At 39.4% G+C, this 22831-nt stretch overlaps 1 protein-coding gene across 1 annotated transcript in view; it reads right to left on the bottom strand.

Moving 5' to 3' along the window:
• The window catches only part of cntln (centlein, centrosomal protein), a 92348-nt gene extending 70067 nt beyond the window's left edge, over positions 1-22281 (bottom strand). The window contains exons 1-9 of the mRNA XM_075463071.1: positions 21969-22281; positions 21657-21744; positions 15719-15807; positions 14207-14291; positions 11750-11887; positions 10637-10816; positions 9289-9425; positions 8086-8248; positions 7495-7719 (exon numbers count right to left, since the gene is read on the bottom strand). Of these exons, the coding sequence (XP_075319186.1) occupies positions 7495-7719; positions 8086-8248; positions 9289-9425; positions 10637-10816; positions 11750-11887; positions 14207-14291; positions 15719-15807; positions 21657-21737 (1098 nt within the window). The 5' untranslated portion in view covers positions 21738-21744; positions 21969-22281. The remainder of the gene's footprint in view (positions 1-7494; positions 7720-8085; positions 8249-9288; positions 9426-10636; positions 10817-11749; positions 11888-14206; positions 14292-15718; positions 15808-21656; positions 21745-21968) is intronic.
• Positions 22282-22831: the final 550 nt, after the last annotated feature.

The raw sequence follows: 22831 nt of genomic DNA, 5'->3' as shown, positions 1-22831 counted from the left end.
TCCTGGTGGTTTGGTCCGCTTTTTAAAAGTGCAGTGTGAAAGCAAACCAAAACAAAATGATGGTGTGAAAGTTTTCGTCATTCCCCGCCCAATCAGACCAAGTCCCCCGGACTATCGGTGTGAAAGCGCTCTCAGTCAAGCTAAATGCTGCTCAGACCGGGGCCACAAAAGGAGCAAATTTCTGCCACGTAAAACCACTCAAATCCCAACGGTTTCATAACAGTTCAACAAATTCTGTAATTCTGGCTTTATATATATGTATATATATATACATATATATATACATATATATATATATATACATATATATTTTTTTTTAAAGATCATATATATATATATATATATATATATATATTTATATATACATATATATATATATATATATATATATATATGTATATATATATATATGATCTTTAAAAAAAAAATCTTAGTGTTTATTTAGTTTTACTATGTAAAACATTTTGTGCGATATTCTGTTTAAATGAAAAGTGCTACACATATAAAGTTGGACTGACTCTCCACAGTTTTTCTCAGGGTGTGTTGGAAAAGACATTGAGTGTCTAAACGACTGCTTCAGAGATGGTTAAATTCCATGTCCAGAAATTATGTCTACTACATTTTGCATTAACTTACTTGATGTTCTTAATAGTGGCATTTACATTCATCCACTTATGTTTTTTTCTCCATAACCTGCACATATTCACAGCTGTTTTTTCTTAAATGCTCATTAAGAGAGAGCAAAACACTCAACCTTGCCTGCTGCTGTCAATAATGCTTCTACTCAACACATCAAATTTAAGCCTTTTGACAAACAAAGGCCTTCCTGGACGCACAATGCTGAGAGGCCGGGTCGCGTTAAAAACCACGCAGGATGTCATCACCTCTTTTTCCAACAAGTCCTGATTGCATTATCAGAAACCTGGCATCTGGGTGTGACCTTGTTAACTGCCAGGGTAATCAACTTTAACCAAAGGGGAGGAGAGGGGATGATAAATTATTAGTGAGGAAGATTTTGTTCATGTTTTATTAAATTGGCCTGTCAAAGGGGGCTGGTCAAATTATCTAGGGCCTCGTTTATTGGAGGCCGGCCATATTGGCGCATCTGTTACAATTATTTATAATTTCCAGGCAGGCAGGAGGACGGAGTGGGTTTTTCGGCATCAGCCACATAAAGCAATTTAGAAATTAACTGATGTGGGAGTGTCTGACTTTTCCTCTTGCAATTTCTCTCGTCCCCGTCCTGATTTTCATTTAGCAGAAAACAGCGAAAAATGGAAACTGAAGGAAGGAAAAAGGTATAAAGGGGAAAAATAAACGAGCAGCTTAGTGAAACTAACAGACAGGAGAGATCATGAGATTAAAAGAAGAGAACATGCAGGTGAAAAAAAAAAAAAAAAAAGACTTAGAGATTGAGAGGAGGCTGAGGCAGGGAGCAAAACAGAAAAATCCGGTCTCAGTAATTACTGAACACGATTAAGTTCTTGGGGGAACTTGTCTGGCACACGTGGCCCTCGCTGGTGAGGATGCGGCAGGCGAGACCATATGGAACGAGGCTTGTGATTGTGCTCCCTGAAGCTCGTGACCCGTCTGCTGCAGAGCCCTTGAGCTGAATCTGAAATGAGACTTGCCAGGCCTAATGTTCTACACATGCACCATTTATGCCACAAAACAAATCTGATCACTGTTAATTATGGAGTAGCTATAATCAGGAGGGGCCCCTGCCACACACAAAAACACATCTGCGTGCATACACAAACGCATGCATGCACAATCTCTTCCACGAAACTGTGGAGTGCCAGCATATGTGAAAGAGACTGGATCGACCTGAGAAGCGAGGGCTACAAGATGCTTGCTCTCAACCAAGCCAAGTACACTTTGTATTCATGATAGTGGTTCTTCAAAGAATGTGCATAATATGTATGAGCATGTGAGTTAGCTGGTAATGCAGCAGAAAGGGACAGCGCACAGTGCGTAGGATGTAGGTGCATGTATGTTTTCTGTGTGTGTACGCAGCCCTGAGTCCTCCCACACAGTTTGTTTGACCTGGGTGAATGTGCTTGAACGAAAGAGTATACTCCTCTGCAGCAGCACATGACTGTGCTTCAATAATGAGGCGGGCTGTGCTACACAGAGGCTCTCATCTAATGAGAGCGGTCGAGCTTGTAAAACACACCGCTGGCATCTATGTCATTAGTATGTCTCTGGTCCTGGAAACGGCCCAGCTTCAAACACGCACTCATAGCAAAACGCATGTTGACAATAGAATTTACTGCTAACACAAACAGCACACACAAGCTAAGTGGTTGATTACATGCAGTTAAATATTTGCCAGACTATAATTTTCAGCATGGTCTGAATTCCTGAACCTAAACACATTTTTCTACAATAAGAGGTCAAATTAGAAGCAATTAGTAGCAATGAATGTTACAAATTCTCTTGGGCAGCTTTTCTGGCGAGAAAAAATAAAATAAAAAAACAAAAATATGAAACTTTTCAAATTCTCCATTACATTTTCCTGAACCTGAGCAGACAGGACAACAAGTACCTTGTGATTGATAAAGGGGAAAATCATGCAAAAGGCTCAGTGACTGAAGTAATTGGTGCAGTAAAATCATGAAGCCAATAAAATCAATACAAAGTTTTACACAGAACATAAAGATACTGACATTCAAAATACAAAATACACTATCAATACCCAGTGACTGACAACATTCAGCTTCTTCTAGTTTTTAGTTAAAAACAAGTGATCCCATGCTCCATTGTAGCAGATGAAGTTTAAACATTTTTGAAGTTTGCTATTAATGATGATCAAAAGAAAGACCAAAGCTAAAGGTGAATGGGCAACATGGCGGGTGCATCCCTGCGAGCATGTGTCTGTACCTCGCCCTTTAATCATACAACCAGAAGCCTTCTGATAATATACATAATAAGCAAGAAAAAATAAATAAATAAAGCCTTTCCGTGAGCTGAAAGACATGCAACATGTAGGATTCTTTCAATTAATAAAAAGGAGAATTAAACGCAGAAGATTCTGCTTCCGAGAAGAAGCACAGAGAAGAAGAGGATTCGACAAAGGAAGGAGACAAAGCTGGTTGCAAGCATCCAAAGATGTCAACCATTGGGGAAACTTTCTTAAACCACAGCAGCGCAGTCTATTGTACAAAAAACAAAAAACAAAAAAACAACTCAGGTGATAGTTACAGTAAACACTCCACAAGATGCTGGTGGTTCTTTCCATTCAAACCTAAGTTTTGTTAGCAAAAATGCGCAGGCCTAATGTTCCTCGTCCAAAGCTGATGAGAGCACTTGAGAGCTTTGAATAACTGCCCACATAATCAACAACGTAGCCCTCATTCAGTCTGGTTATGCTTCCAGAAAGCCCAAGGCCTTTAAATGGATTTTAATGTTGTCTTTAATCACCACTCAGCTCTGACAGTAGCCAAAAAACTAGGCCACTGTAACTACTTTCATGCAGTTTGGAAGATAGCTGTAAATGATCAAATGTTTACTCTGGCTCTCTTTTATTTTTTGGCAATGAATGAACGTTCTTCCCTGCCTCAAGATTGCTACAGTGACCACCAAAATTGGTGGCCCACACCTCCCTAACCGGACTGTTTGTTCAGAGACCGTATCATTGATTAATTGACCATTTCTGTCATTTAAGAGGAAACAACACAAGCATGAGAACTTGCCTCAGTTCTATGTTTGAAATCATTCTTTCATTTTCCATAACCCCTTTATCCCATTAGGGGTCGCAGGTGTGATGAAACCTATCTCAGCTACCATAGGACGAGAGGTAAGGTACACCAATCCACCGCAGAGCCAACGAAACAGATAAGCAACCATGCACACCAACACTCACTGCCAACAGCTCATTTAGAATCACCAATTAGCCTGACGAGCATGTTTTTGGACAGTGGAAGGAAGCCAGAGAACTCACACATGCACAAGGAGAACATACCAACTCCAAAAAGAGAAACTACAGTCGATATCTGAACTGGGAACTTTCTTGGCGTGAGGCGACGGCGCAAACCATCACAAATCCGTAGAGGCTGATATCATTGTTTTGTTGGTTTTTTTCCCCAGGTTTTTGTCTGCCGACAGATCAATAAACATTTTAAGATGTTGCCTTCTGCTCCATTTAATCAGTGAAAAAAATGACATGACAGAAATGTCTTTTACAAAAAACGCATTGCTCTCAAAAAGAAAAGCAATGAGACGAAATTCTGAAGAAGGTTGACGAATACAGAACGTGTGGCATAATCCGAACAGAAACACGGGCTTGTTAAGGTTCCTGTAAAGCGTTAACTTAGCATAAGGCAGGAGCGAACACACAATCAAAATTGGTGCACAGCATGTAGGCATAGCACACAATGGGTGTTATTCCTCACTCCCATCCACCCTCCCTCCTTAATACCCATCCTCACCAAACATACTGCGGGAGGGGTGTTCAAAGCAGTCGCTCTGGTCCATATTCAAATGAGCGCTGCGTCTCTCCTCTGGTCTTCTGTTGCTCCAGTGCTTTGATCACCTCCAATGGTAACTTCCACCAAAACATTTAAAATTAAAATCGAATCTGCCCTAACAACCTGAGCATTGGAAATTTAACAGGTGTTCGTGAGGAAGTTGTGATAGAATTTGCGATTATGTGCTCGGAAACACACAAAGCTTTAGTCAAACACCATCCGAGCAGACACAGATGTACACACAGCCCGTCATTGAAATTACAGAGAGGGGAAACAGAAAGCCCTCCTGACTAAGTGCTTTGTCTTGGGACACCTGATCGCTTTACTTTGATGTCGGCAAGTGAGAAAGTTGGAAAACAAATTAGCCAGACAGCAGCTACATGTGTTCAGTAAACAAAAGTTTGGGTTTTTTTTGCTTTAGTTTTATAAACTTTATTTCGATAACTATATTTCAGCCACAGACATTGGTCTCTTTTTTCACGGCCTGCCCCGAGTAACAAAGAGAAAAGGGGTCTGCATAGAAAAATTAACGTCCAACAAAGGCCGAAAGCAGGAAAATTTGTTGTGTTTGTGGATGAATAAATAGAGATCTCCGGCCAAATGGTCAGTAAATAATTTCACGTTATGGTAGTGTTTTTAATGTATCGTGTACCCCCCCCCCCCTCTTCATTCGTTTACTGGTTGAGATTAATTTGACTCCCACCGTCCACCTACCTATGATATCAGCGAATCAAATCAAAGCCGTTCACCGATCTTTAATGTTGATGGATATTTTTACGATAGACAGACTAAAAGTTTAAGTGAAATAATGCCATTCTAATTTGATCTCTTCATAATAGTCTATTCAGAACCAAAAACTGATGAGCAGGTTTGAGTTGACAATAAGCTTGCATACTAATAAGTAAAAGTATTGCTTTTATCTAGTTAATATTTTAGGCAGCTTCATTTTCTCAGCCAAGCTGCTGTAAGCACATGAGCTAAGATGTTCATTTTGACTGCAAAGGCCACAGAGCATCCTCAGTGTGTTAAAAACACAAATATGTACGCATAGTCTCACTCACATACATGCAAATATACATACATACATACATACATACATACATACATACATACATGCTCACAGTACTTGCACACAGCCCTAACTGCATCTCCTCTAAATGTAGTATTAATTACTGGAGGAACATTGCAGTACTGTATTTAATTACTGACTAAATGAACCATTTATACTTTACTGCTGGTTTAATTAACCGGGTTAATTGAGACAGAGTGATTGTAACTCACTTAACATTTGAGCTGATATCTTTTGACTTCTACAGTCTGGGAGCAGCAATTTCAGAACATATCAACCAATCATATTAAATAATTACGATCTGTGGAGGCACAGACATTACTCGATTACCGCAAATACCTTATCGCAAGCCGAGATAGGACACAGTTCCCTCTCAATCTGTTCATGCTGAAATGTTACTGGACTGAGGTCTGTAAGCACCAGTCCACTGAGCCTGTATAGAGGACGTCACCCAAAGGGCTATGACAAAAACTACCACATGCCCATGGTTTGAGAGAAGAAATCTTACATGTTCATAGAATTTTTGTCTTAACTTAGCACATCAGACTGTCTTTATATTCTTTTAATGTCTGTTTGAAGCAAATTCTGGTAACTGCTTCAAAATACAGAAGCGTGGAGAAAATCTGAGTTGCATTCAATGAACGTGAGCTTTTGATCATAATGGCTGGAAGCTCAGATTCAACACCCGCCTCAGCAGTAATGCAAATTTTCACTGGGGACAATTGGGATGAATCAGTAAACAACCGTCACTGATGAACATGCCCAAAAGTTTTTTTTTTTACGAAGCCTTCATCTTCCTCTGCATCAACTGAAGTACATGCCCAACAAGTCTTATGCTTGTTTGTCTAACTTGTTTTGTTTGTTTACTTTTTCTTGTGTATTTAATAATGTAAGGAACTTAGTCTACAGTTGGAAAGTGGACAAATCGTTTCGTATGTCCAGTGCGTGTTTTGGATTTCAGATGCTGAGTGTTTGGCTTAAATAAACTGTGATCTGCACAGTTGATGCCCTTGTAGGGTGGTAGCCACAACCAACTGGGGACTATATGTATATCCACCCACAGCATTGTACATCCTCAGATGATGAAATGTACTTCACTCAGACCCCAGAAAACCTTCAGGCACGTGTCAGTGGTGAAAGTATAACACTAATGCTACTCTTAACACCAAGCGTGTGGTCCGAGCACACCTATCGACATATCATTAACAGTTATTAAAGGTCTCTATCGCCTTGGAGTGACGGTTCAAAGGTACTGGGCTAAAGTCAAACTCCCGCTGACTGACAGATGTAGAGCTGTAACTCTAACATCATCCTCAAGAACATTACTGGGCTCCAATTAAACCACCTCTCTCCACCTCTTATATGCCTTTCCCATCTAATTGCTGTGTTAAAAAGGACTTTTAGTTACTTGGGTGGGAGAAGAGAAAGAATTTTGAAAAAGAAAGTAAATCAGAGAGTGCATGCGTGTGTAAATCAGAGCTAGAGAGGGTCAGATAGCTGACATAAAAGACAGCGGTGCGATGAGAAACAGATAGATCAAAAGTGAACTACACCAATATCAAAATTAGGATTCTGAGTTAAAAACCACCACCACAGGCCATGCTGGGGTATGTCAGTTATCAAGGTGCCTGCTAATCCACCTAGACACTGCCGTATATCGTCATTATCACAATTAGACACAACAGTATACACTCCACAGACAAGTACCTGATGTAAGTATCAGAATAAAATGTGTATATTAGGTACGTGACAATACAAATATCTATTATGGGAATCATAGGTAAATACATTTTGTTGTCCATAACCACAAATTCATATCAAAGTTCAAGAAATTCTGCAGCAGAGCAAGCACCAATGGAAAATATAGCTCATGTGGAGTTTTTATGAACTTTTCAAAGGTAACAAAAAGAGAGGGTCTTTGTAGGGGAAATGGTAGACAACAAGAAGGGAGCTTACCTTAAAGTTGGTTTGTCTGTTTGGTGAAGGGTAAAAAACTGGGGGCTGAGCCTGTTGCTGCTGTTGAAATTGTATTTGTTCCTGCTGTTTCTGAAGCTGAGCCTGGAGTTCTGAGATGTGTTGGTCCTTCTGAGCCAGCTGGCAGCTGAGCTCCTGGTGACTCTGACGGAGCTTGGCCTCACTTGACAGGAGAGCCTGATAGCACTGACTCAACTCCTTGTATAGCTGTTAGCAAACACAATTAAGACAGAAAGGTTGGAAAAGCTGAAAAAAAAGGGGTAGACAGGAAGGTAAACATGCAAGGGAATGGTAAAGTCAATCAGAGATGGCTGATATCAAATGGAGGGGAATACTAAACACTCATTCATAATGGCAAAATTCAATAATTTTCAGGTAGAGGAATGGTATGTTGTGAACTTGTTCACAGTAACAGAAAACTTTGAGAAAAGTTTTTTTTCTGGCAGTAGCAGAAAAAACTGGAGGTTACAGAAAGCCTGGAAATTAATCACCACATTGGCTCAAGACAGTGCAGTTCAACAAGTGGCTTTAAAAGTGATGAGTTTGATGTTTGTTGTGTGTGCCTGTGAATACCCGCTGATAGGAGGTGGCGTCAGCAGTGTGAGCCTCTTCTTGGTTTCTCAGGACTCTTTGTGTGTCTAGGTTGAGTCCCTCCAGTTGCCTGATCAGGTGGCTCTGTTCTGCTGCATGCTCTGAGCTCTGTCTGTACAGAGCCTGCACTTCGGCAAAATCCCGACTACAAACACAAACACACGCAGACACAGGTCACACCGAATCACACTGAACATAATATCGCATTTCTAAGAGAAAAAAAATATTGTGTATGTGAGATTTTTTTTTTCCCCCATCAGCATGGCAGAATTACAAGTCAAGGGTTATTAATTTGAGGAGAGAAATATAAAGACCCTGTTGTGACGTGAATAGAATTATTCAAACTCAACATGGGTTCCTGTTTTATTTATTGTTCTGGAAAAGACATTAAAAGTGTAAAACGTGTTAGAAAAAAAAATAAAAAATGATGATACATACGCATTTAATCTATTTGATTTGTAATCAAATTATAAATATATATCCTGTATTGCCCAGATGCTTTTCATTTTAACAATCAGCGCCTAGTTAACATAATAGCATAATAAGTATAACAAATATTTATTTATACTGGCAAATGATGTATAGAACGTTTACGATTTTAATCAATCGAGCGATTTTCTTCCAAATATAGACACATTCATCACTTTTCAAATGTTGTGTGTCCCCAAGTGGAATAGCTACAAAAACTCCTGTTATTTATAAAGACAATACAAGGACATAAATGCGTTAGCTAAAAATGTAAAAGCAGTCTATAGCCTTGGTGTGACTGACATGTCAGAGTGCCTCTGGCATTAAAACAGAAAAGTAGTTAAAAAAGGTTGAGATTACCACTAAGGCCCCTACAGTTCTCACAGTTTTTTATCATATCGACTAAAGCTTAGCTAAAGCCTGCCTGTTTCCCTTTTCTACCTCTCTTAAAGCACATCCACTATGCAGGGCTTATCAAGTGGCTTTCAGTGAGCCAGACTGGAAGAAATGTGTGTCACCCACCAAGCCTCGTAGCAACGTGAGCAATATTTTAACTGCTCCATGCGGTAACCCATGCAAAGGGATACAGTCGCATAAGATATGTTTGCACAATCCAGAGCCACAGTTCTTTTAACTGAAGTAATTATTCCCCAAATCACCCATTAGGGTGTGGTTGTTTACATGTATGAAGACGCTGCTTTAGATGGTGGAGCTCACCGAAGCCCATCAAGTTGCTCCTCTTTCGTTGCTGCCTCCCTCGCTTTGGAAGAAAGCTGGGCAGCGAGACTGTTGCTGTGTTTCTGCAAGGTAGACAGCTCCCCACAAGTATTGTGCAGTTCCCCCTCCAGATCCTGCTGTAACAGTAACAGTCATATTTCAAATTTCTTAATATTTAGAAATAGCATTAAAATGTTAGACTTGTGTTTTTACTTTGTCATTTTGTACATGCTGACTTTATATGACGAACTTTTCTGCGTGCTGTGCCACAGCTTTTAATGGCTGACAAAACAACAACAACAACCTACTACATTTAAATTAATGATAAATTAATGAATTAATAGCTCCAGGTTATGGCTTATGGGTTAGGACGGTTTAACTTGTAGACTAAAGCGAAATTAGGATGGCTCTAAAACGGATATTAAATTATTCTAAAATACCTCCAAGCTGCTCTTACTGTGCTGTTTTTGCTCTTTATTAGGTGCAGACAAGGTGTTTTATGACAGCTTTCCCTTAACGAGCTGCAATCATTAGAGCTGGGCAGATTACATGACATTACTCACAGGTTTCCAAACCTTGGATAATCTACATGCTAAATTAATTAGTCTGAAAATGACCAGAAAAGGCATAAAAAAAGATGCTTTAACAACTAGAGCGGAGTCTGTTAACATGCTGGAGTGACTGAATGACCAAACTATCCAGTTTTAAAGCCATATGTTTCCTGAATTTTTGCCTCCATTCTCACTCTGCCGAAAGATAAAAAGCGATCCCATAGGTGTATCTTAACTATGCATGTATGGACAAATCTTTTCAATTGTAAACAAATTTGAGGCATGTAAACCTTGCACAGTCCATAATCTCCATTTCATATTCTCTGATTTAAAAAAAAACAAGGATGAGGTAGAGTGTCTAAGACTTTGATGGATGTTCATACTAGTCAGTGAGCTCCTTTCCATCCAAGTGTAATTACTTGGCAGTCCCTAACTTATTCAAGACTTTCTGTCTGACTCCATTTGACTTGGGGAGCAATATGGTTCATAACAAATAGTTTATGAGGAAAGGGAAGACTGTGAAGCTCTAGTGCCGCTCTTATGACCTGAAACAGTAGTATTGGCAGGAAGGTGATTTCTATAAGGAAACAGCAACAGGTTGCATGCAAAAACGTTAAAGAGGAGCTCGAAGTTCGCTCGAAGTTAAATCTGAACTTTTTCCATCTTTTGACTGTACCTGCATCTTTAATTCTGGGCTTTGTTACAGTGATCTTTTCATATCACCAGCTCAGGAGGAAAGGGTGTAAGGGATCAGAGAGTTCAAGGTTTTGTGTCTCTGAAAAGACCTGTGTTTTTACTTTTAATCTGGTCAGGGCGGCATCCCTCTGGTCTCGCTGACTGTTGACCTGCCTCTGTTTCTCCTCCAGGTCAGTCCTCAGGGCGGCACAGAGTGACGTTAATCCCTTTTTCTCCTCCTCTAGAGCCTTCACCACCTGCTGCTGCTCCTCCTCCTTCCTCCTACACTCTGTCTTCATTTCCTGGACAAAAAAAGTGTTTGTGTGTGTAAGAATGAGAATCGGGAGGGGGGGGGGGTCCAACACGGCCAAATAAACAACGGTGACAAAAGAAGAAAAAAAAAAAAAAAAAGAAAGAAAGAAAAAGTAGCGTGGTTCAAAAAGAAAACCTGGGGAGATACAAAAAGAAAGGCAACACATGGGGTTGAGACTGAAATTAATACATAAAACAGTGCACAGGCTTTTCTGCAGGAGCCCCCTCCATGGGCTGCTGACTGACCAAGGTCATCTGTGCTGTATGACTGGGCCCTTGCGACCAGGTGTTGGTTGGTATGGGCCGAGATTTTCTGCAGGAGCTTGGCTCATGTGGGTACAGGGGCCAGTCTGTCAGTTTTAATGACAGGTCCTAATGAGAATGGTGTTTGCTACAAAACCCATTAGACTCAACCAAGGTATCCTTTGATGCTGTCCCCCACGATTTCTCACAAAGAGACCCCACCAAGACCATGTAAGGACCATTCCTTTATTAATAAATCATAACCATGTCCCATCTAAGCATAATTAGGAAGAAGCCACACCATCACATGTACACTTTCCACTTTCCACCACTGAAGGAGGCATTAAGTATTTATATGCAAGTTAACAACCTGCTTTCCTTTGGCTCCCTCTTTCTATGAGACACACAGACTTTCCAGCAGTTAAGTATTCTCTGCTGTCAGTAGAAAAGAGGAAAAGCTTAAAGCGAGAAAGGATGAGACAGAGTAAGGGCGAAGACTGAAAGGGAGACACAAAGACACTGAGATTGTGTTCAAGAGGGCTGAACAATCCTCCCTGTCCTCTAAATGATTCAAATGCCTGAGGCTTAAGCCACGGGAGACTTGTCGTGTTTGATGCCACACAGAAAAGAGACTTTTGAATCTGAGGCTCATACTGCCACAGAAAATTTGTTCTACCCACCTGAAGTTCCTGACTCTTACTGACCAGTTGCTCACGCAGAGATGTCAGCTCCTTCTTCATTAAAGCACACTCGTCCTCCGCCGCTGTCGTCCTCCTCTGAGCCAAGTTGTTTATCTCCTGCTGCTGCCCTGTCGCTTTCTAAGGCAGATGGAGAGATACAGAAAAACAGCAGAGCACAGCACAGTGAGGACAGAGACAGAGCCACAGGTCGCATGATGCATTTTAGTCTGTAAAGACTCAGATCAGAAATAGGGAATGGGATTATATCCATCTTAAACAGCATAAAACCAACAAGTTTAAACTGCCATGCATTCAAACCTGATTACCCAAGCTACACATCAATGAACAGAGAAGGGAAAAGAAAATTAAATATAAAACAATGAATGACTACTTCACTTTGATTTTTCCATCCTGACAATAAAAATAGCCCAACTGCATCTACTTTTAAAAACAACTGCTTTCCTGGTTTCCAATAGTTCCTCAAGCTCAAGGTGATAGAATTCTTGTTCGGTCAGGAGTCAAAAATTAAAACGTACCTGGGTCACAAGGATGGGAAGAGTAGAAAATTAGAATGTTTGAGAATTCTGTCGCAGCTCTCAAGAGAAAGCCACCACACAGATGTATCTATTAAGATCGCTTATTGTCATTCTTAGCTTTTTTCAATCGAATAAAAAAATCATCATTAATGATTCTATAGATTATCAAAGACAGAAACCAGCTAAAATGCTGCAGTGATTTCATGACCACCCGCTGTCTAATGTTGGTATATGTTCACTTCATGTTCATTTGGCAACCTCTGTGGCCTCAGTAGGCGAAAGCTGGCTTCTTAACACTGAAACAGCGAAGGTTTGGCATTGGCTGGTAATCCACAGCTTTCTGTGGGTACACTCTATAAAATAACACCATGCTTTGGGATGCAATTAATTGCCACGTAGAGGGAAATTGCGCAGTTATATTCAGATAGTGGATTTAGCGTTCCTTGCTACTTCTAGCTTGCCATGCTAAGAATAGAGGTGCTTTAATAGAGATTTATACAGGAGCGCAGGAAATAAATTCCAACGTTGATAATGAGATAGGAAGGAACAATTTGAACCCCCGTAGCACTCCACTGAAACAGGAGGGAAAAAAAAGTGGAGGTATCGTGAAGTTAAAGGGCCTGGGACAGAAAGATTAGCATTAGAAAATTCACAGTGCACTTCAAAAATGAAAGCTAATTATGTTACAAAAGTAGAAACAGAAAAAGATGGAGGAAAAAAATAAGACCAGGATTAAGAAAAACATCAAAGTGGGAGATCTGATACATTAGGAAAACTGTGAGATCCCATGTGGACTCAACGGACCATCACATCTCCAAAAATAGGAGGGGAAACCAATTCATCAACCTGTTTGAACGGCTTAAGACTGTAGAGGAGATGATGACTGTCAGAGGGACGGATGACACAGCAGAGAATGCAGTGCTACAGTACATTTATTAACAGGCTTTACAGATGATCCATGATCTGAAGTCAAAATAAATCCCTTTTTTGATCTTTTCTAAATAAACTTTTATGTGGAAAGATATCAATAAAGACTTCTCTGAACCCAAAACCTAAAAAACTGACTGAAGCAAAACCTAACTGACACAAATTAGGAGGGCTATACTTTTCTGTTTTGTCCCTGAACTTATCAGATCGTTTGTTCACATTTGTGCAGATCTTAAGAAAACATTGATTTGCGTTGCTTGATTTCATTGTTTTATTGCCCTCGATCTGAAGGCGCACAAAAACTTTTAATAATATTTTCCCATAATCGCGTGTCAGCTGATCCTATGAGCCACTATTATGGTTGCTGAGGAGGATAATGTCAAAAAGCAATAGCAAGCTGATGACTCCATTACAGCCAGTCTCATTAAGAATGAACTCTATTCTGGATGAGGGACGCTAATGAAGGAATCACACAGATGCTTCAGTGAAGGGATGATGATATAAAGTAAATTACATTAGTGATGTCATTATCATTAGCCATCATTCCAAAAAGAAATATTACTCAAAAGGTGAAGCAAAAAAAGCAGGTAGGAGAAACATAGAGCTTAAGGGCTAACATTAAATAACATGCAAGTGTTTGATTTGAAGTTTCACTTGACATTCAAGCTAACTAGGAATAAATGCTTTGTTGTAATGACAAGAAAAGGCAAACACTCAGAAAAAATAAAACGGGTTGATCTGTAAATAAAAGTCCTGAAATGAAAAAATTAAAATATAGTTAAAAATAAAATAAAGTTTAATGAGAAGATCTAAAAGAACGTAGTAGTTCAAAGAAAAAACTGACAAGATTTGGACCTGATCATTGACCAACAACTGAAGATCTGTTAATATGATACATTTCCAATTAAATATTGGATACAAAAATATATCATTAGTAGTCAGAGATGATTTCCTTATCTCAGAGGGACAGTTGTTCGGACAAACTGTGCGGTACCTGTTCGAGCTCCTGTATCTTGAAGTCTTTGGCCTGGAGGATCTCCAACACTTTCCCGTCCTTGATCTCAGCTTTGTGCTTCTCACTAAAAGAAATTAAAAAAAAAAGAAAAAAGGAAATAAGAAAAATGGAACATGGGTGCAATTTTAAAATAGTGTATAACACATCTTCCCCAAAATTAAAAAGATTCAACTCCTCTAAAAAGACATCCCTATTTCCATTGCTTAAATTCAATTGTTCGGGTTTAAATTACAGAGAATCTCGAAGGCTAACAATTAAGACCATGAAAAGAAAAGGTTTGCTCCCACATTTACCTCTAAAGCCTGACTACAGAACTCCAAACAGTAGCACTCAACTCTGAACTTTCTCTTGAGGCCACTAGCACCCCTTTTATCATAAAGAAATTTCAGGGATACAAAAACAAGGCTGCAACGGTGGACCTGTTTGTTTCAAATGCATTGGACCACCAGAGACCACCCATTCCCTTTACTCATCAGTTGTTCCTTGTGCACGTCCCATCTTTGAGACCTATTCCATCGTCTTTTTGACTCTTCTGATCAACCCTCTCCCCTGGTAGACACAGAAATACATATCTGCTGTCCCTGGAGGGGCTGGAACACAGGCAGGCCTAGTTGCATCTCCTCATATGTTGGGCTGTGTTCACCATGTCCGGAGCAACCAACCAATCACTCTACAAGATCCACACAGTAAGGAGCGGTAGGGATGAATGGCAGTTCCCAGTGGGCACCAGCGCTTGACTGGAGTCGACACAATTACCATGTCAATATCCTCCTGTGCATCAGGTGATACAATACACATACACTCTCTGGGTGCATGTTCCCCCACCAGTCCCAGAGGACCAACATACTTTGATGGGTTTCCTAAGGGGCAATGAGGAACTGAAGAGGGTGTGGAGAAAGAATTACAGGCATAAGTTCTGAGGAGCTCTCTGCATGCTGCTGCACTGTGTTTTACCTTTTGATAAGGTTCTTCTAACAACTGATGGACTAATATCTATTTATCTATCTATCTATCTATCTATCTATCTATCTATCTATCTATTTTTCCTAAAGAGGAGTAATACATTTTTCCAAATGTGCACCATCAGGAAAAAGCCTTAAGCTCGGTCTTCTCTGAAAGTTCCCATGCCACTGTTTTTTATTTGGCTTAGCCAACCAGCAAAAGAGGTCTTATTCCATCTTACGATTTATCCGGTAAAGACAAGTATTTGGCAGGACTGTTTCAACTGTCCAGCATGTGAGCAGTAGAGGAAGAGTGTTTTCATTAAAGGGGTTTCCATTGTTTGAACTGCGAAACTGGGGATAAGAGGGCTTAAATCTGCATCTGCACCAGATTCCGTCATAACCCCTGTAGAATGGCCAGGGTACTTTAGAAAAAAAAAAAAAAAAAAAAAAAAACGACTTTCACACATATTTTTCCTCACTTGTGAGATAAAGTAACGTTCAGCTGTTGAGCTTCTAAGGTGGCAGTTTGAAAGATGAATCCACTCACCGCTCAACCACCAAACTGATAGCCTGGGTCAAGTCGGGATTTGCCACTTGCAGCCGTTTCCACAGAGACCACACAAACTCCTTGTCTGCCTGTGGAAAAAAAATAAAGAATGCAGTGAGTCAAAAGCTGTTATTTATCATTGAGATGTATGTTTTTGATAAATCCAATGATAAGTTTGAGTTTGATGAATCCCTAAAAGGAAAAGCATCAACACATCGCTGCTCCTCTGACTTCATAATAAAACATTAAGTCAGATGCTCTGTGACATTAGCATACGACAGTAGGGGAAGTCAATTAATAATTTAAGCAACTTGTACAAAACAGTTTTTCATCCGTCGTGCTTTTTCCAATCATGAGCCTCTCTTTGCCGCAATCTCCATTGCAGAGATGTGACCTTCGACTCAAGGGGAGCGAGCATTGACACTTGTCATTATGCACTATTTATGACTGGGGAGAGCAAGGATCCAAATCAAAACACAGCAGTGGAGCTTGTATTTTCTTTATTAATCAATTGCTCTCTGGATATGTTTTCCACCACAGCTCCAAAGTAACTAGCCCCAAAGAAACTCAAAACTGATGACAGAGAGAGTCATCTTCAAGTAGGAAAACCCAGCCAGGCCCTGACACATTTCCAATTCAAATTGTCTTGCTGGTTTTTCAAATATTCTTAAGCAACATTACATTTAATGAGGGACATCTAAAAACTAAATTTTCTGACATTAAAAGACAGAATTATACCAAATCGACTTAATATAAAATTATCTGATAAATTATGTTCACATCATCATAAGATAAAAGTCATCCCTCCCATTGGAATCTACTGGTCTCCAATTAGTACATGAATTTGAACCCCCTTTTCAAAAGTGTCTAATCAATTATTTACTAAAATGGCAGCATCAGACCTTGATAAGGCCATGAGCTGAACATATAAAGTGGAAGGACTCTAGTTCAGATCTCTGTCTCTGTATGCATCCGAGTGTGTGCATACAGACGGGGGAACAGGGTGATGGGGGGATGGAGATCTCACAAAGTCAACTCTGGAACGCAGCTAATGATTTAATTAAGCGGCGCGGTTTACTTGAAATATGTGGTCTCCCTCTGTCTGGCCTTTGGCTGCCATTAGCCGTTCCACTGACAAGTGTTCAGTCAGGACCCTCATCAAGGGCTCTCCTCTGCCGTATGTGTACTTAAAGATGCATTGAATGTGTGTTTGATGATCGCTGAATTATTCATTTTGAATCTAGATACTGAAACACCATGGGCTAAACATACCAGAGAGAGCAACTGGAATTCAGCACATATTAGTAAAATTAGCATGGTCTAGCAGGAACATTTGCAAGCTGACAGATTAGAGTCTTTGTAGTTAATGGCTGTCCTGAAGAACATCAGGCCAGAGACTTAAGACATCAGTGGTATTCAAATACCACTATTTAAAATGTACACTGCACGACTTAAGGTCCTTATTAGATACACAGAATCACTGATGTTCTATTCTGGACAAGACCACCAAGGACAGTTTCCATGTCAGTTCAACAAGAGGAAACAACTTAAGGTATCATATTGCAGAGTATTTCAAGCAAATAAAACATTTTAGGAATGGCTTTACTGTTTAAACTGATATGAAAACCTACTTGGCAATAAAACTGATTCTGATTATATACATACATAAATACATATAAGCATATATATATATATATATATATATATATATATATATATATATATATATATATATATATATATATATATATGGGGTTCTGTGTCTTCAACACATGGACACACTGCTAATCAAGCTGCCGACCTCTTCCAGCTTCGGCTCTCAGAATGCTGTACTTCCCGACTCCCTCTACTGCACTTTATCTTTCTGTACTTCCTTCTATGCCTGCACTCTATCGCTACACTGTCACCCCTGTCACCTCTGACAGAGTCTGACTTGTGGTTCCCTTCTATGTAGCTTATTGTTAGCTTTGATATTAGCTGTAATGTTATATATTTTTTTAAATTGTAAGTCGCTTTGGATAAAAGCGTCTGCTAAATGCATAAACATAAACATAATGTGTTCAACAAAACTCACTAGCATACAACTCAAATCTAAAAATCATAATAATACACAGAAATTGAACAATGCATGACTTTGCCTTTTCCAAACTGGATAACATTTACCAAACTTATAGTTTTTTTTTTTACATCTAATTCAAAACAAACTGTTTCATAAGTGTAAATATTAATTAAAAATGTAAAAAGTGGCTGGCAGCTCAGAATATGCGTTGTGTCTAGCGTCATTCGAGCCAAAAATATCTTTAAAAAAAAATGTTTTGTCTGACAGTTATTTTTGCCGAGTGGCGCCCACATAGGTGACGATGGCGTAAAGTAAACACAAACCTTAACTCGTGCACTGTACTTAAATACAATTTTGAGGGACTTGTGCTTTAACTCATTCCATGTTGCTCTTCCACTCCACCATACTTTAAATGAAAATGTTTTAATCTCTGCTCCAATACGTTTGTTTGACAGCTTAGGTTACTCGTTACATTTAGAGTCACGGTTTCACGCAGTGGATTGCACATTTCTAACTTGTTAAGATACAATGAGAAGAACTGAAAACAGATTTGAGTATCTGTGGTCACTGGAAAAGGAAACTCTATATTAAGTACTTCTCACTTGCCCAACCTTTAAAAGTGACCACACTAACACACTGCTGCTGACACATTGATGCTACAATGTCAATGATCTAATGGTGTCATATGCAATAATTCATTAGCCAGGGATCAAACCAGCACCTTAACTTCAATTCTTTAACTGCACTTTTCTGCTCATGAGGTGAAAGCAGCAGTACTTCAAAATTCACTTGCAATGAAACATGTTTACATTGCTGTACAAGAACTTTTACTAACTTAAAGGATGTGAATACTATTTCCATCAGGATGATAAATGTGGGATGTATGTTTGTGCATTTGATTCCCTAAACACATGTGTAAAAGATGCCTTGTTTCTACAACAAACTCTAGTTTGGAGGTGTCACAGTTTAAGTTCAAACACAGAATGAATCAGGTAACAGCATCACAACAAATGCTGCTGCCCAGTGCATCAGGTGGTATCTGTAGTTCAATGTGAACTAGACTCAAGACCCCGTTTGCTGAACTCCACACCTGTCTGTTGACTTGTACAGCTTGGTTGCATAGATATGCAAAATAAGGTGTGCTGGGTCAGTTCACTGATGCTATTAGACACCACCTGGTGGTGAGAATGCGAGGACTCCCAAAATCACTGACAAACACAGTGAAGATAGAAGCACCTCAAGTCTGCTTATGAGCAAACTGTGCATGTATTTATTAGTACATGCAAAAAAACTTGGGAGTGCTATACATTTTCTTCTGTGTCTGCTGAGCAACAGAAACAGAAGAAAATGTATAGCACTCCCAAGTTTTTTGCATTCAATTAAGTATGTTCAGGGCATATTTATACTAGTGGTGGGCATAGATTAATTTTTTTAATCTAGATTAATCTCACTGAAATTTTGAAATTAATCTAGATTAATCTAGATTAAAATGGCTCATTCAGAATATGCGTGCTACCCAAGTAATGACTAAAAATCAGTCTTTGAGATCGGGTTTCTTAATACAGGGGGTGCATTAAACCAGGCGCTCATTTCCTGTTTCCAAAACCCATCACTGATTGCTTGAGAAAGCTGTTCTACTTTGATATTTGGTGAAGAAAAAAAACATGCTCAATAAAATGTACTTGTGTTAAACGGTTTATTCAGTTAAACATGGAAATTAGTACGGTAAGCCTACAAGGTTTACATCAGTAGCTTTTTGTTAATCAGTCCAAGCGCTACTTTTCCTTCTTCTACCAGTCACTAACCCAGCTTATTCATATGCATGGCTCCAGCAGTTTCTCTAGCTTCGCCATCTTCTCATATTCAGCACTTGTTGGGAGGGCCAGGTGGTGCTGCTGTTGAGATAGCGTTGTGTGCAGTGCGTCTCTGTTGCGCCTCACGCGCTTGATCATCTCGAGGTTTGAAATGTCCCACCATTTTACGACACTTGAACTATCCCCGACCTCCATAAACTGCCGAGCACAGGCTTCTGCAAAGTGGCGTTCTTCTGTTTTCACAACGGCAGACATAGTACATCGGCCTACACCCGAGCTAAAATAAAAGGTAAAAGTCATCACAGTTTGCTTACCTATTTTGACCAAGTTCCCAACCCAATTTTGAGAATAGATTAACGGCGATATTTTTTATATCGCCCGATAAGACTCTCAAATTATCGCAGCACGTTAACGCCGATAACGGCCCACCACTAATTTATACATTTGGAGCTAACCAATTAAATATGCTTAATTGAGTTATAATAGATTAGAAAGGCAAAATAACATTAAATAAATAAGGAATTCTCCGCAGTATTAGTAATTATTTGATAAGGCAGTGTGTTTCTCGGGTGTTAAGGACAAAATCAAATAACTTCAGATTTTTTCTGAATTTGGAAGGAAATCATTCAAGCCTTCATGTGTTAATGCTTAAATGTGTAAGCTCATCCAGATCATAAACATAATTTGAACAACCGGGGCGTTGTTTAACAACAACACCCCAAAACCGGAAAGTTTCCCAAAGAGCACAGAGTTGCTCACGAAGCTTCTATTTCTGAACCAATGAAGACAAAAAAACTAAACAAAAAAAAACCTTGACAGATTAAACTTTCCAAATCAAATCATTAACATTGCCCTGTTTACCTTATCGATATTTTCAAACTGAAATCGTTCTTCGAGGGTCTTGAAGTGCAACAGCAATGAGATGTAAAAGCATCCAAATCAGATGCATAAATGATGCAAGCGCACAAAATTCACGCGTCCGCATTTTCCAACATACAAACTGGTATTTTTAGAGAAAGAATGTGCGGTGAGCATAAGCGCACCTCACATAATCTTCAGACCATGCATTCACCTGGTTTTACAACACTAATATAGCAATGCGGAAATTATTTTTCTTCTCACGAGTTCCTCTAGAATGCTCTTATTTGACTGTGTGAGCTATACATAAGTGCATCTGTGTGTAAAGATGGCCGTAGCAACTTCAACGAAGAGGCTTGACAAAGAGAACAAGCACTTAGAGATTTATCAGAACGCTGGCAAAAGATTTGCTTGTTTCGCTACTTTTGATTTCCAAATGCTGCACAAGAACAGAGCAGCCAGCATACCATAACCCGTCTGTGCATCAGTGTCCCCCCCCTGATCATTTTCATGCAAGGCTGAATATTATAAAGGCTACATGATCATCCACTGCAGCAAATAAAGCCGGGGTTGTCATCCACAGCCAGAAGCCCGGCCTTGCACGGGCTGATGTGTGTTTTTTCCACTTGTTTGTGATCTGATTTTTGTCTCTTTTTTTTTACGTCTTTGCTATGAATTTACAGTGCTGATAACCTCTGAGTCATCTGGCCCCAGGTTTGAAAGTGACATACACAAATATGATGCATCAGCCCTGTACAATATCCAACAGAAATAACTACTGGTGAAACAGGAAGAAGAAAATAATTTTCACACTCGGGCTGCAAGATGAATATGTAGTTACAAAAAAAAAAAAGGAATCTCTGTGGTAGGAACTGCCTATGAAAACATATATCAACTTTTTTTTCAGCAGCTACTAATTTTTTTTTTTTAACCACTTTTACTTATTGCTTCATAATATATTAGCTTCTGACATACAAATATTAGACAAATACAACAAAAGACATAATAATGGGACACAAGTGCTCAACTGTTTTACTAACAATGAAATAACAGAACTACAGTGAAAATGTCACCATTTTAGAGCAAATTCATGTTATCAGGTATATTCGAAGTAAGCCTGCAACATATTGCTGTATTACTAATCTTGATATAGCAGATAAGACAATCAAGCATCGTGTGGTCGACGTGTGCGTATACTTATTCATACCTGGCATTGCATTAGCTCGTCCGATAAGGTCTTCACCTGCTCCTCCAAAACCAGGATGTGAGAGTCGTCGTTGGAGCACATTTTCGGACTTTGATAAAAGAAAAGTAAAAGTTAGGAGTCGTTTGCGAAAAGAATGGGCACAGGGTTAATGAGACAGCAGCCCTTTTACAGCAAAAACACCAGCGATTCGGTATTTTGTTTATTTCTGAATGGAGCTTGTTTACATTACATGTATCTGGCAGAGGTCATAGGTAAAGACAACACACTGGGGGTTTTCTCTAAAAGTGTACACAGTTAAGACTTGAATCTTACCCGTTTCGTTGACTAGCTAACCAGGCAGATATCTAAACCACAGCAGCACCCGAAGTAACAGTCCGACGTTCTATTTATGTTATGATGCTACGATGGCTAACTTAGCTAATATTAGCCTCCTAACTTTTTATCAGTCATGTTTTAGCTTCTTATACGGCGTTGACAGCTTTTTGCATGATATCAGCGCTGCAAGCCACACCGCATGTTTCAAATGGTTGTATATATATTTTGCAAAATATCTTTGTTAAATCGCTTCCATCAAAGTTAATAGAATATATGTCTGCTGCTGACACCGCTGTTAGTAACCACGGAGATGCGTTCTTCCGTTCAAACAAGCCCGCCGTTTTCCGTTTCTGTCCCAATGCGTCACAGCGTTGCGACATTTTACGGCAGTTGTCTTTGTTCTACGGCATTATGGTCTGAATGGATATTTTGGATAGACTTGGAGATAAAATGGGGTTTGTTTTTTGTGTCTCAAAGGGTAACTATCAAAATAAATTGTATGATTAAGGAGAGTAAACACGTTTATTGACAATTTTGAAAAGCTCTACTTTTTAAAATTCAGTTACAACACAAATGTATTTGTTTAATCATCAGATGTGGGCTTTTCTAGGTCATACATAAAAGTCTCTTTGTTCTTTCTGTCAATTGGACCAAAAGACAACTGATGAAATAATGCATGCATTTTCCTTCAAGTAATATATTTAAAAAAAGAAAAAAAAAGAACTTATGCTGGAAACCCTTCATGCCCTGTTGTGACTTCTTGGATCTTCTCATGTCTCCCACCGGGTTCTCATAAGGGGCACATTTTTAGCTGATTGTAAGCAAAGATCAAGAGCATCTCTTAGCAGGGACTACCAACT

Source organism: Odontesthes bonariensis, chromosome 4 (assembly GCF_027942865.1).
Source record: "Odontesthes bonariensis isolate fOdoBon6 chromosome 4, fOdoBon6.hap1, whole genome shotgun sequence".
Classification (NCBI taxonomy): domain Eukaryota; kingdom Metazoa; phylum Chordata; class Actinopteri; order Atheriniformes; family Atherinopsidae; genus Odontesthes; species Odontesthes bonariensis.
The sequence above is the reverse complement of the archived record's forward strand: the minus strand, read 5'-3'. Positions and strand labels throughout refer to the sequence as shown.